Below are 15928 nucleotides of genomic sequence, written 5' to 3'. Positions count from 1 at the left end.
CTTATATAGTGTAATTAATTAATTAATTGATTATCATTTTATATAATTAATTAAGCAACTAATCAGTTAAATAATTGTTATATTTTACTAATTATATGTTATATCAAAAGTTAAGTAATTCATTTGTAATAGTTATTGAATATTAATTCTGAAGTTCATTGTTAATGTTAATTAATGACATTGATAATAAATTGTAAAATCTGATGTACAAAATAAAGTTTAAAGTTAAACTTTTAAAGATTTTAATGAAAATAATCATTGTATTTGAAACTATACTACGGCTACTAAAACTGAGAGTAAAGTTTAAAAAAAATAAATGTAGAAAATATGCAGTAAATTACAAAATTAATAGTAATTTAATTAATTAATTTAATAAACTAAAAAGAAATAAAAACAAATAAAAAATTAAATTATATATCTGACACAAAAATATGAAATAACGCCGAAAAATTAATTGCAAATGATTACAATCACTGTGTTCGTTTAATTATTTATTTATTTGTTTGTTTGTTTGTTTTTGTCCTTTTCCTGTTGCGTGCTGTACGTGCTCCCGTAGCGTCCTTACGTGCGTCCTGCGTCATCGTTCCAACGTAACGCGTTACCATGGTTTCGCAGCATTTGCTCTCTGGATCTGGGCGGTCTTGGGCTAATCCTGATTCTCTCCCTGCTCCCTTTATAAGTGCACTACATACAGGAGGCGAAGTGAGGACTGCTGCGCCCTAGCTAGTGCACTTCCCTGTAATGTTAGACGGCATTTGGGATGCGGCAGCGCGTTGTTTTGGTCAGGTCCTGGACTTTTCTAGCAGCTCTGCAGCAGGAGACGGATGTCTGAGCTGTGTGCGGTGAATGTGTGCGGATTTAACACCGCGCTGAGATAAACCTCACCCACACAGAGAGAGACAGAGTGTGTGTGTGTGTGTGTGTTGGTCATGGCGGAGGACAGTGAGTGGGTCGTGGAGAGCATCGCCGGCTATCTGGGCAGTCCCGACTGGCTCCTTCCGCTCACTGATTTCATGGAAAACAAATGTTCAGGTAACTTCTAATGAACTCTTGATCCTGATAATAAACGTTTACTTAGCTTTAAAAACATACTTTGAGAAATATCTGGCTGTTAAGTCAGGGCTGTGTGCGGTTTTGGCTCAGCTCAGGCTTGTTAAAGTCGCAGGATTAAAGAGCAGTTAGCATTCAGCACACAGAGGAGCCTCCTTCTGCAGGGCTTAGAGCTTCACCTCTGCCCTTTTACACTAATATCACATAGATAACTGTGTGTTTATAACTCATATCTAAACTACATCACACCTGCAACTGCATGTGCTTTATTTATATACATATATATATTTATATAATATATATACACACACATGCAGTACTGTGCAAAAGTCTTAGACACATGCAAAGAAATGCTGGAAAGATGCCTTCAAAAATAATGAAATTAAATGTTTCTACATTTAAAACATACTATAAAGAGCAGTAAACAGTAATAACTGAAACAAAGTCAATATTTAGTGTGACGATCCTTCGCTTTAAAAAAAAATAAGCAGTATCTGAGGTGCAGTGTGTGCAGTTTTATAAGGAAATGAGCTGGAAGTGTTACTGAGCATCTTGCAGAAGCAGCCACAGTTCTTCTGGAGACTTTGACTGTCGACTCGCTTCTTATTTCTGCAGCGAAACCCAGCAGCCTTCATTACATTTTTTTTTTATCTGAAAAGTGTCTCTTATGGAATCTGCTGCTTTCTTTACTGACATACAAACATTTTTCTGTAACGTTTCATTTTGTGCTGGAAAACTAATGTTTGGAATCTAAAATGTTTTTGTACTGAATCAATAATGTAGAAGTCAGAAAATAAACATCTATGACAAAGTTTGTACTAAAATATAGGGTGCCAAGACTTTTACACAGTACTGTATTTATATATGACCGTCTGTACTAATTAATATAATCAACAATAATGCATATTACACTCATACACATACTATATAGTTATGTATACTATACTCATACAGATACTGTAGAGTAACACGTTCTATACTAGTACATATAACGTATACTAACACATACTGTGCCAATATATGTATTATATAATATCATTAACTATATAAATACAAGTAAACTGTAGAGTAACACATACTATACTCATACACATACTATTCAGTAATGTATACTATACTAATAGATATACTGTACAGTAACATATACTGTACCAGTACATGTATTAATACAGTAATGTATATTATACTAATACGTATATTGTATGGGAACACATTCTGTACTGTAGTAACACATACTGTACCAATATGTGTATGATATGTATTTATAGTAGTGTATACTGTACTGATACATATAATATACAGTAACGCATACTGTACTAACACGTATAACGTATAGTAACACATACTGTACCAATATATGTATTATGCAGTATCATTTACTATATAAATACATGTAATGTACAGTGATGTATACTACACTAATAGATATACTGTAGAGTAACACATACTATACTGATACATGTACTGTTTAGTACAATATGCTGTGAATATGGTTAAAGAGTTGCACTTTATACTTATATACAGTTATAGAGGGGAAGTGATTTATAATCGCACTATCCGGTATCATATATATATATATATATGACTGTCTGTACTAATTAATATAATCAACAATAACGCATACTATACTCATACACATACTATATAGTTATGTATACTAACACATACTGTACCAATATATGCATTATATAGTATTTTATAGTAGTGTATACTGTACTAATACATATAATATACAGTAACGCATACTGTACTAACACGTATACTGTACAGTAACACGTTCTATACTAGTACATATAACGTATAGTAACATATACTGTACCAATATATGTATGATATAGTATCATTTACTATATAAATACATGTAATGTACAGTGATGTATACTACACTAATAAATATACTGTAGAGTAACACATACTATACTGATACATGTACTGTTTAGTACAGTATGCTGTGAATATGGTTAAAGAGTTGCACTTTTTTACGGTACAGTATACACTTATAGAGGGGAAGTGATTTATAATCGCACTATCCGGTGATATATATATATATATATATGACTGTCTGTACTAATTAATATAATCAACAATAACGCATACTACACTCATACACATACTATATAGTTATGTATACTATACTCATACACATACTATATAGTTATGTATACTACACTCATACACATACTATATAGTTATGTATACTACACTCATACACATACTATATAGTTATGTATACTATACTCATACACATACTATATAGTTATGTATACTATACTCATACACATACTATATAGTTATGTATACTATACTCATACACATACTATATAGTTATGTATACTATACTCATACACATACTATATAGTTATGTATACTATACTCATACACATACTATATAGTTATGTATACTATACTCATACACATACTATATAGTTATGTATACTACACTCATACACATACTATATAGTTATGTATACTACACTCATACACATACTATATAGTTATGTATACTACACTCATACACATACTATATAGTTATGTATACTATACTCATACACATACTATATAGTTATGTATACTACACTCATACACATACTATATAGTTATGTATACTACACTCATACACATACTATATAGTTATGTATACTATACTCATACACATACTATATAGTTATGTATACTATACTCATACACATACTATATAGTTATGTATACTATACTCATGCACATACTATATAGTTATGTATACTATACTCATACACATACTATATAGTTATGTATACTATACTCATGCACATACTATATAGTTATGTATACTATACTCATGCACATACTATATAGTTATGTATACTATACTCATACACATACTATATAGTTATGTATACTATACTCATGCACATACTATATAGTTATGTATACTATACTCATACACATACTATATAGTTATGTATACTATACTCATGCACATACTATATAGTTATGTATACTATACTCATACACATACTATATAGTTATGTATACTATACTCATACACATACTATATAGTTATGTATACTATACTCATACACATACTATATAGTTATGTATACTACACTCATACACATACTATATAGTTATGTATACTATACTCATACACATACTATATAGTTATGTATACTATACTCATACACATACTATATAGTTATGTATACTATACTCATACACATACTATATAGTTATGTATACTATACTCATACACATACTATATAGTTATGTATACTATACTCATACACATACTATATAGTTATGTATACTACACTCATACACATACTATATAGTTATGTATACTATACTCATACACATACTATATAGTTATGTATACTACACTCATACACATACTATATAGTTATGTATACTATACTCATAGAGATACTATATAGTTATGTATACTATACTCATAGAGATACTGTAGAGTAACACATGTGAGTAACACATACTATACTAATAAATATACTGTAGAGTAACACGTTCTATACTAGTACATATTACGTATACTAACACATACTGTACCAATATATGCATTATATAGTATTTTATAGTAGTGTATACTGTACTAATACATATAATATACAGTAACACATACTGTACTAACACGTATACTGTACAGTAACACGTTCTATACTAGTACATATAACGTATAGTAACACATATTGTACCAATATATAGTATCATTTACTATATAAATACAGATAATGTATAGTAATGTATTCTATACTAATACATATATTGTATGGTAACACATTCTATACTATAGTAACACATACTGTACCAATATATGTATTATGCAGTATCATTTACTATATAAATACATGTAATATATAGTGATGTATACTAGACTAATAGATATACTGTAGAGTAACACATACTATACTGATACATGTACTGTTTAGTACAGTATGCTGTGAATATGGTTAAACAATTGCACTTTTTTACGATACAGTATACACTTATAGAGGGGAAGTGATTTATAATCGCACTATCCGGAGTCACCCAGATGACGATGGGTTCCCTCTTGAGTCTGGTTCCTCTCAAGGTTTCTTCCTCAGATCGTCTCTGGCTCGCTCATTAGGGATACATCAATAATTTAAAAATATATATCCGAAGTTTATATATTTCTGTAAAGCTGCTTCACAATGGCTATTGTTAAAATCGCTGTACGTATAAAATTGAACTGAATTGAATTAATACGCTCATTATGTAGTAAAGTGCTATACTAATGCATGTACTGTATAGTAACATATACACACATACAAACATGGAACACACAACACTATCATACATTTATTTACTTAATACACATAGTTATTTACTTTTCAAATTTGCACATAACGTACCTGTACATACAAAATTGTCTATTCTGTATATTCTGTTTTTGCTATTTGTACAATGTCTATTTGTATATTCTTCTTTTTATTGTCTGTGTCTTGTCTTGTCACTGTCGTTCTCTTGCACTGTGGAGCTTCTGCCACTAAAACAAATTCCTCGTATGTGTAAACACACCTGGCAATAAAGTTCATTCTGAGTCTGATACTGTACCAACACATGTATTATAAAGTAACATATACTATACTGGTACATATACTGCATAGTAACATGTCCTGTAGCAATATACGTGCTATATTTACTATGTAATAATGCAAACTAATACATATACTCTACTAATACATGTGTTATATAGTAATGTATACTATACTAATACATATATATTCTATACAGTAATGCATACTATACTAAGCTGTACTGTAACATACTATTCTAGTGCAATATATTCATAACTAGTATAGCTAGCTTGCGTATGAATGTATTCGTGAAGTGATATCTCACGTGCAGATGCAAATTGATTCATATTGTAATACGCATACGCAATATATTATTAAAGCAATGCCTTATATGGGCATGTAATATAGTACTGTACTACTTCTGCTAATAATAATAGTAATAATGTGCATGTGTAATTTATTAATATAGTAATATAGTTTATATAGGTATGCTCGTATGCACTGTATTAGTATTATAATAATAACCTTTACGTGTCTCATGTTCTGTCAGTGTTCGATGATGAGGAGGAAAATAAATTATCGTATACAGAAATCCATCAGCAGTACAAGCAGCTGGTGAGTAAGAGCGCAGCACTGAAACTGGGTCTTTGGTCAGATGTTGTGTTTCATTTTCACATTAATACTAAAGGAATATCAAAGACCATATATAAATAAATGAATAAATCTCTCATAATTTGCCCAGTTAATTTCCCCTATTTATACCCAAAGCCAACGGTTTCTTAATATGCTCTTTAATTAATTATATTCTCCATTTTAAACAGTTGTATAATACATCGTTTCTTTGACACGTACGTTGTCGTGATTTCCCTTTCAGGTAGAGAAGCTGTTAGAAAACTACATGCAGGAAGTAGGCATTAGTGAACAGCAGTTCCTGGACGCCTGCTCGTCTCCTTTAGCCAAGTCCAAGACCTTGCAGGTGAGCGAAAATTCACTTCAATTTAAAGAGTATATACAGTATATAAGGGTGTGTAAACATATATTAGAGAGTGTGTGTGTGAGATAAAGTATTAATATGAGGTGATGCTCTGGGGTAAAATCACTCCCGGGTTTAATCAACACCTTATTCCTCCACCAGGGTCTTCGGTTAGCAGAGTGTTTATAAAGGGAATAGTGAAATTCAGAAAAGCAAGAAGACGGTTCTGCTGTGAGGTTTCACTTTGACTCCGGAGGTGAAGGAGTTAAAGTGTAAGTGACTCACATAAAACCCAATCTACGAGCAGATTAACAGGCTCGCTCTGAATTGGGTTACTGAGCCAGAGGAAGCGGCTCTGTGCTACATCAGGACACCGATATGATCCCGGCCGTGTCCTCGGAGACTTACGGCAGCTTTCCACAGCCGATTAACTCAAACGAGAGGCTGAGAACCTGAGCTTCGAAAATAGAAAGGAGACGAGGTCAAAGCTCTGACCCATTTACAAAAAAAAGTGCCAGTCATTTATTTAGCTACAGCAGTGAAAATCACAACTTTAATTATTAAAGATATTATATTAATTACTGAGTTCTTATAACCAATAACCCATTTAATTAAATGAGTTTAATTAATCTAAATTCTCAGTCACTTATTAGTAATGAATAAATAAAGTTCAAGAATTAAAAGCTGATAAATAGACAAAATATTGCTGTTTAAATAATGATCATAAAATGGGTCATTGGAATTTTGTCTTAAAGTTGAAGGCAAGGTTGCCAAGTCTCAGCAAAACTTCCAGTCCAACGACATCTAAAAAAAAAAAAAACACACACACACACACAAACACACACACACACACAAAATGACCTGAGCTTGCCTGAAAAATCTGAATTGCAAAAAAATTGCAAAAAAAAAACGCACACCTTTCTGATTTGCAGTATCCGCAATACGCCTTTTTCTCATCGCATGGCACAGACATTATCCACTCCATAACCTCCCTGTCCCTCTCGCAATCTTTCCAATATGTCATTCAAAATGAAACCGTTCTAATAAAAAATAATTGTAAATAATTGTTTGTACAATTCTGCATCGATGCAAGAAATGTAAGAATCACACAACTTATTTCTTTTTCAATTTGCAGCTTCCGTTAATCATGTTTACAATCAGAATGTGAGAGAGGGAGAAAAGTCATCGGAGAAGGCTTGTAGTAAGGAACATTTGTGGCAAGAAATCAAACCAACGCCTTCTTTTTTTAAAAAGCTGACACTGGGAACACAAGAGCTTGACAAATCTTTTGCAAGACCTGTGAAACACCAAGATTAAATACCAGTGTGAGAAGTCTATCTGGAGGTAGCGTTAGCAGGATAAGCTGTTGTGGTTAACCAGAAAACCCCTGAACAGTCGCCCACTTCTTACAGGGCGGAAAAAGATAAATAAATCTATTCTGTGTGTAGAAACTAGAAAAAAATGAGATAGATTGAGAAACTTAAGGTGAATCATAACCTTCTGAATTGTAACTGAATTGAATCGTGAGGCAAGTGAAGATTCACGCAACCACTGTACATGGTAGATACACCGTCTGCACTTGCACTTTCCCTTTGTTTGCCACAGCGTATAATTGATGAAATCGATTGGATTTAATTTAAATTATTTGCTTTGAAAGGAGATCTTGGCGACCAAAGACTGTTAATAAACCAGCCCTGAAACTCCGCCCATGGACTTGCTATTTTCACTTACAAACTTGTTCCAAAGCTAGCCCGATTTGGCATGGGGAAGAAAAAAAACCCACAAGAAGCGACAAAAGGTTTGAGAACCCCTTTGGTAGAGGACAGGAATTCAAAACAGCGCTCTGTCACTTATATCCAGCGACATTATTTAAAAACTAACAACGACAGGGGACCCACTAGTGTTCCCTGAGGGATGCCAAATATCTTTCTATGCAGGACCTCCTGACCAATCAGATTTGAGCATATATGTGGTAACTGCACTATTTCCTGGGATATAAACAAGAATATAACAAGGCAAAAAAAAAATTTTTTCACACTCTATATTGTAATAGGATTCATCATTACTGGTGATTTGTATTTTAAACATCACCTTTAATAGCACCTGGAATGACCCGCTGTAATCCCGGTTACATAATACCTGCCGGCTCCATTTATTTTAGTGCTGCCGTTAATCCATTTACTCTTCTCCTGGTTTTCCCAGGCTCTGTTCCAGCCGGTGCTGGCCACAAATGACTTTCAGATGTTTCGCTCGCTGATGGTGCAGAAGAATGTGGAGCTGCAGCTTCAGGCCCTGCGCGTCATCAAGGAGAGAAACGGTGCGCCATGTTTGTTTTTTTTTTAAACTGTCTAAACCAAGCACGTCTTGTCTGACCGACTACAGTTCAGAATCGATCACGCATCTATAATTGTAATGTTGTAGTTTTGATTTGTGCGATAGTTTGGAGAATACTTTAATTTAAGATCTGTGTGTGTTTGTGTGTTTTCCGTGCGCTATAGGATCCCTGCCTGAATGTCTGACCGACGGTACGGATGTGATGAGTGAGCTGGAGCAGCAGGAGCTGCAGATCCTCCAGGAGGTTCTCAAGTATGTTCTCTTATATGGAGATCATATCAAGCACCCGGGAATGAGCTGTTGCTATAGAAACAATAACGTATTAGAACATAAGCGTTAATATAACCCCGTGATTTGCGGCTGCACTACTGTCAGAGCTGCTGTTACAGAAAATTAATCAACACCACCTTCTGACCAATCCACGCAGGCGATCGAAAGAGGAGTACGAGGAAGAGATCGCTCGCAGAGAGCACTTAGCGCAGAAGATCGGCTCCACGTCCTCCAGCCCTCGTGAGGCGCCAGTTAGAAACGGCACTGACCCTCAGGCCGCCGCCCACACACCCACCCAGCCAATCACCAGCCGCAGCAAGGTGTGTCGCTCAAAGAAACGTTAAATCTGTGATCTTATTGATGGAGGAGAGACAGAGCGTGGTCCTGAATTAGCTTTAGGGAAAAAAATTAATTACTCTTGAATGGTTCTTTATTACAGAAAGAGGACAAGGTGATTTCTGAGCGAAGTTCAGCCAGTACGTCTCCTAAAGCCTCAGGTAACAGCACTACAGGATTCACACACACACATTTGTAGAAATATCTGCGTAACTAGTGTATTTTTTTATAGATAATTGTAGCACAGAGACAAAGTCACTACCAGAAGTCCGGGTCCCGGTTAAGGGTTCTGCACCGCCGCCGATGTCCCGGGAGAAAAATGCCAACCAGGCAGCAGAGAGCTGGTTAGAGGAGGCGCGGAAGGAAGCTGGAATCTCCAAACCTTTCCAAGTGAGTAAATAAAACACAGCCATAAGCTCTTCTTTTCCTCTTTTCCTTCTGCTCATAGAGACCATTTTTTTATACCTAAAACATGACCCTGCCATTAATCAACCTTTAAAATCATTTAATTTGCCAATCAATCAGTGTTTGGTTATAAAAAAAAATACCTGTGACGCTGCCGAGAGGAGGCTGTCCGTTAAACGTCAGTGACCGGGGAAAGAGGGAATTAGCCGTTTAATATAATTCAGCATGATGCTCCCACCACCGTGCTTCACAGTGTGGATGGTTCTTCATTTTGCCGTTTCACAAACTGACCCCAAGATGTCACGTTAAGCCTCGGTTAAAGTAACTTTTATGACCGTGCATCATAAGAACTCGTTTTCTGACCCCAAAAATTAACCTTCGTCAATAATTTATCCAGTTCTACATCAAACGGTGTGTTTGTAAAGTTTAGAGCCCTTTCCAAGCCTTCTAATCAAGTCAAACCGACCCCAACGCTGTTAATACTAAGCCTGCGAGCTGCCTTTTAAGGAAAAGGGGCGGGGCTTAGAGAGTGTGTTCAAGCTCATTAATAAAAAGAGAGAAATTCAGGATATACATCTAATATAGAGTAAATATATGTGTGTGTGGAGGTGGGGGCACGTTTTTATATCTTTGTGGGGACCAAAGATAGGAATATCTTATAGCTTTGACCTTGTGACAAAAAAAAAAGTCTGCAGCTTTTATTTAAAAAAAAAATTAGGAGCCAAAAGGTTTTCTTTTAGGTTAGTGTAAGTTATAGATGTAGCATTGCGTTAATTAGCTGGATTATTAATTATGTCCAAGTGTCTTACACGGAGAGTAGGATAAACGCACGCGTGTGTGTGTGTGTGTGTGTGTGTGTAGGAGCTGACGGTGGCGCAGCAGGAGCAGCTGCAGCAGAGAGCTGAGTATCTGAGACAGCAGAGGGACAAACTGCAGGCGCTGAAGAAAGAGCAGAAAGGAAAATCCGTCGCTGTAGAGGAAACCCCGTCATCGTCCCCGACGCCCGCGCCCACGTCCGCACCCTCCACACAGGTAACGTACAGCACAGTGCGCATCGGCAACGTTTCCGCCGCTAAAGTGCTGAATTCGGTTACCTTGTTGCCAGGATACCATTCGTTCCACACCGGGATAAACAAATGCAAATAGCTTTATTTATTGTCATTGTAAAAGCACAGCAGGATTCATTGTGCACTTCCACATCAAGCGATGTTCCATCCATTAAATAAGAAGACAGGAATGTTGGTGTTTGTTGGAGGGTAAAGATGGTGTTTGATGGCAAATAGTAGTCAGTGCAGAGTGGTGTAGGAGAACAATGGTGTTTGATAGTGTTTTATGGAGAGTGTTGCTGTTTACTAGTGAATGTTTATGGAGAACATTCATATTTTGTTGAGAATGCTGCTGTGTTATGGTTTAATATTAGTGTTTCATGGAGAATGCTGTTGTTTTTTGGATGAATTTTGGTGTTTAATGGAGAACATTTGTGTTTCCTTGAGAATGTTGGTGTTTTTTGGTGATTTTTGGTGTTTAATGGAGAACATTTGTGTTTCATTGTGAATGCTGGTGTGTTTTGTTGATAATACAGGTTTTTAATGGATGAATGTTGGTGTTTAATGGAGAACTTTAGTGTTTCTTTGAGAATGCAGGTGTTTTTTTGGTGAATGTTGGTGTTTGATGGAGAACTTTAGTGTTTCGTTGAGAATGCAGGTGTTTTTTTGGTGAATGTTGGTGTTTGATGGAGAACTTTGGTGTTTCGTTGAGAATGCAGGTGTTTTTTTTTGGTGAATGTTGGTGTTTGATGGAGAACATTTGTGTTTCGTTGTGAATGCTGGTGTGTTTTGTTGATAATGCAGGTTTTTAATGGATGAATGTTGGTGTTTAATGGAGAACTTTAGTGTTTCTTTGAGAATGCAGGTGTTTTTTTGGTGAATGTTGGTGTTTGATGGAGAACTTTAGTGTTTCGTTGAGAATGCAGGTGTTTTTTGTTGATAATACAGGTTTTTAATGGATGAATGTTGGTGTTTAATGGAGAACTTTAGTGTTTCTTTGAGAATGCAGGTGTTTTTTTGGTGAATGTTGGTGTTTGATGGAGAACTTTAGTGTTTCGTTGAGAATGCAGGTGTTTTTTTGGTGAATGTTGGTGTTTGATGGAGAACTTTGGTGTTTCGTTGAGAATGCAGGTGTTTTTTTTGGTGAATGTTGGTGTTTGATGGAGAACATTTGTGTTTCGTTGTGAATGCTGGTGTGTTTTGTTGATAATGCAGGTTTTTAATGGATGAATGTTGGTGTTTAATGGAGAACTTTAGTGTTTCTTTGAGAATGCAGGTGTTTTTTTGGTGAATGTTGGTGTTTGATGGAGAACTTTAGTGTTTCGTTGAGAATGCAGGTGTTTTTTTGGTGAATGTTGGTGTTTGATGGAGAACTTTGGTGTTTCGTTGAGAATGCAGGTGTTTTTTTTGGTGAATGTTGGTGTTTGATGGAGAACATTTGTGTTTCGTTGTGAATGCTGGTGTGTTTTGTTGATAATGCAGGTTTTTAATGGATGAATGTTGGTGTTTAATGGAGAACTTTAGTGTTTCTTTGAGAATGCAGGTGTTTTTTTGGTGAATGTTGGTGTTTGATGGAGAACTTTAGTGTTTCGTTGAGAATGCAGGTGTTTTTTTGGTGAATGTTGGTGTTTGATGGAGAACTTTGGTGTTTCGTTGAGAATGCAGGTGTTTTTTTTGGTGAATGTTGGTGTTTGATGGAGAACATTTGTGTTTCGTTGTGAATGCTGGTGTGTTTTGTTGATAATGCAGGTTTTTAATGGATGAATGTTGGTGTTTAATGGAGAACTTTAGTGTTTCTTTGAGAATGCAGGTGTTTTTTTGGTGAATGTTGGTGTTTGATGGAGAACTTTAGTGTTTCGTTGAGAATGCAGGTGTTTTTTTTGGTGAATGTTGGTGTTTGATGGAGAACATTTGTGTTTCATTGTGAATGCTGGTGTGTTTTGTTGATAATGCAGGTTTTTAATGGATGAATGTTGGTGTTTAATGGAGAACTTTTGTGTTTCGTTGAGAATGCAGGTGTTTTTTTTGGTGAATGTTGGTGTTTGATGGAGAACATTTGGGTTTTGCTGATAATGCAGGTTTTGTTTCATGGAAATGCTGGTGTTTTTGGATGGCTGTTGGTGTTTGATGGAACAGTGCTGGAACAGTGCTGGATTGGTGTTTGGACTAGATGGTATAATAGTATCTTTGTGTTTAATAGTGAATGGGAAATTATTAATTATAGTGTTTGATAGTGAATGCTGGTGGTTAATAATGGGAAAAGGTGTTTGATGGTAAATGGTATAGGGGAGCAGTGGTGTTTGTGGTGAATGCTGGTATATATAAAAGAACAAATGGATGGAGAAATAATGAAGACCAACACAATAATCATGGAGTCGTCATGACGGCTGTGTCCCAAATTGCCAGAGACAAGATGCAAGCTTTTTTTTTTTAATGATGTAAGTACAGCACGCGATACTCGTTTTTGTCAAGGTTGCAAACAGAATAAGCTACATTAAGAACTTGTAAAGTTTTCTGTAAGGAGATGTTTGTTTAACATTAATGGAAGGAGTCTCCAGTGTCAGTCAGCGAAGTCTTCAGGACAGAAGAGTTTACGTTTTGTAGTTTATGAGTGATACAGCAAACTGTGTCTTTTGTCTTATTAGCACCAAGAGACTGGAAAAAAAGAGAGATTGGTAAGGGGACGTAAGCGATAACATGTTTCAGAGATGTTGAAATGCAGCTATAAACGGATAGTCATTCAGCATAATTCAACACGATGCTCCCACCACCATGCTTCATGTTGGGACTGGTATTCTCAGGACGATGAGCATGTGTTGGTTTGTAACACTACAAAATGTGGAAAAGCTCAAAGGGATGTGTGTACTTATGTTAAACATCTTTTTTGCTGTCTGACAGAAAAAAAAAATGACCCCCAGATTTCACGTCATGTAACTTTTAGGAACCTGAACATCGTAAAAGTGCTGTACAGAATGCTCTAAAGTTTTTTTTTAGCACACACACACACACACACACACACACACACCAGATATCAAATTGACAAACTACAAATAAAACCTGGATACAAACTGAGAGGCGATGATCAGGGGAACGACTGTTTATAGCTGCTGTAATGTAACATGTTAATGTTAAACATTAAATGTAGCTATAAAAGGATAAAAAGTATGATGTGTTAAAAATGTAATCGCTGATAAATCGCTGTTGACGTTTCATGATGTAACTCCGCTTCATCGCGTCACGCCGTCGTTGATTATTTTCCTGTAACAGCACAACATGAAGACTGAACAGCAGTGTATCCGGATCTTTATATCACATTCTGTATTCACATTGTGGTTTGTTTCTTAAAAAAAAAAAAAAGTGATAATCACAGCTTTTCTCTTCTTCTCCTGACGCTAATCGAAGACGAGCGCCTCGAAAAGGCTCGGCGGCTCGGCTAGCGCGAACGGATCACAGCCGCAGAGCGCCGGTGCTGCGGCTCAGAAGGTGACCCGAGAAGTAGCTTAGCGCTCGTCCTCTTCCCGTTTAAAACCCCGTCTGTGCTAGTGTTCGCTGTTTACACACAGCGTGTGCTTTAACACACCCCACTCAGCTCTTCAGGTAATTATCACACCCAGTGTGAGCCGAGTCGGTGTGAGAAAACACACACACACACACACACACACAGCCGAGGGACTGCACAGTGATGCTCTGTTTTTAACCCCTGATGCGCTTCCTGTTTTTCAGGAAATCTCAATCGAGGAGAAGAAGAAGCTGCAGAAGAGAAAACACCTGGCTGAGAAACTGAAAGAAGAAGTCATCCGAAAGTAACGATGATAATAATCTCGCTCGCTCATGACCAGGACTGAAATAAATCCACAGAACGCAGAGAAGACCAGGAAGCACTCAGAAGTCGTGATTAGTTTTCAGTAACGGCAATACGATATGATACGATACGTAACGGCAATACGAACGATACGATACGATATGATATGAAATAAACGCATCAGATTGTATCTTCTTTAATAAACGCAGTTTTATACATCGTCTGCTTTGCTGTGTTTCTTCCCCGTTTTAACGGAAAACGATCAGAAATGTACATTTTTTCAGCCACATTTATGTTAACATGTAGGTGTTGTGTTACACAAGACTTTTAAGATTTTAATCAGAGAATAAAAGGCAAGAATGACGCTGCAATCCATTGTACTCTAATCTCGGAAAAAACGGACCTCCGATACGGAAAAGCGCAATTCAATTCGGAATTTCAAGTCGGGAACGAAGTTCTCTGACGTAAACTATAACATAGCAACTATAACATCACAAACCTGACGTCACATCTGTACAGCAGTGCGTGCAGTCAGCACTAAACACAATCCCTTTTGCGTTATTTTCTACTTCAGAAAACTTGCTTTTACTTCACGTGTAGCTGTCGTGTAAGTTACAGCTTTATAACTTTAGCTTCGTAACGTAAATCTGTTTCAGCACGATTTTACTAACTAACATCATTTTAATGAGCAAATGATTTCTCATTGCTCAGAAATACTTCATGTAGATCTTAATATGTTTATCCAATTCAGAGAACAAAACCGCACAAACACGCTCTGGACGTCTGTGTTTTTACCAACCGAAGCACTGGAACGCGTTTAGATCGGACCTGCGGGGAAAAACGACTCGGACCTTTCAGAGATCTGAGTACAGTGGACTTCAGCATGAGACGTGATTCACGATGATCACTGAAATGTAGTCCACGGCTTCACTTCCTAATGTTAGTCTCAACAGCGCCCTCGTGTGTTCCTCTTTTCCCAACGAAATAAAGTGCAATTTGATTTTACTGGATAAAGAAGTTTATATAATAAGTTTATGGTGATGGTTTATTCTGGACCTGAAATTATTAAATGGAAGTTAAGAAGCAGATAAATTAATACAGTGTGAGAATTTATTTGTACTTGAAATTATTATGTTGCTCCTAAATGATTAAAATGATATATATTTACGCCAAAATAAAG

General features: G+C 36.1%; 1 protein-coding gene across 2 annotated transcripts; it reads left to right on the top strand.

Annotated features, from left to right (window-relative positions):
* The first annotated feature begins 751 nt into the window (after positions 1 to 751).
* Positions 752 to 14964, top strand: cfap36 (cilia and flagella associated protein 36). 2 transcript variants are annotated; one of them, XM_053231142.1, is made up of 11 exons: positions 752 to 1032; positions 6133 to 6197; positions 6457 to 6558; positions 8758 to 8872; positions 9054 to 9141; positions 9317 to 9479; positions 9599 to 9656; positions 9728 to 9885; positions 10762 to 10932; positions 14349 to 14429; positions 14670 to 14964. In XM_053231142.1, exons 1-11 carry the CDS (start codon positions 930 to 932, stop codon positions 14751 to 14753), a joined length of 1188 nt encoding a protein of 395 aa, XP_053087117.1. In that variant the 5' UTR covers positions 752 to 929; the 3' UTR covers positions 14754 to 14964. The 2 variants fall into 2 exon arrangements, with proteins under 2 accessions (XP_053087117.1, XP_026800959.3); XM_026945158.3 differs by lacking the exon at positions 14349 to 14429 and having other exon boundaries at positions 757 to 1032.
* Positions 14965 to 15928: the final 964 nt, after the last annotated feature.

The sequence above is a fragment of the Pangasianodon hypophthalmus genome, chromosome 28 (assembly GCF_027358585.1).
Source record: "Pangasianodon hypophthalmus isolate fPanHyp1 chromosome 28, fPanHyp1.pri, whole genome shotgun sequence".
In the NCBI taxonomy this organism is placed as follows: domain Eukaryota; kingdom Metazoa; phylum Chordata; class Actinopteri; order Siluriformes; family Pangasiidae; genus Pangasianodon; species Pangasianodon hypophthalmus.
This window is presented reverse-complemented; position numbering and strand designations above follow the sequence as displayed.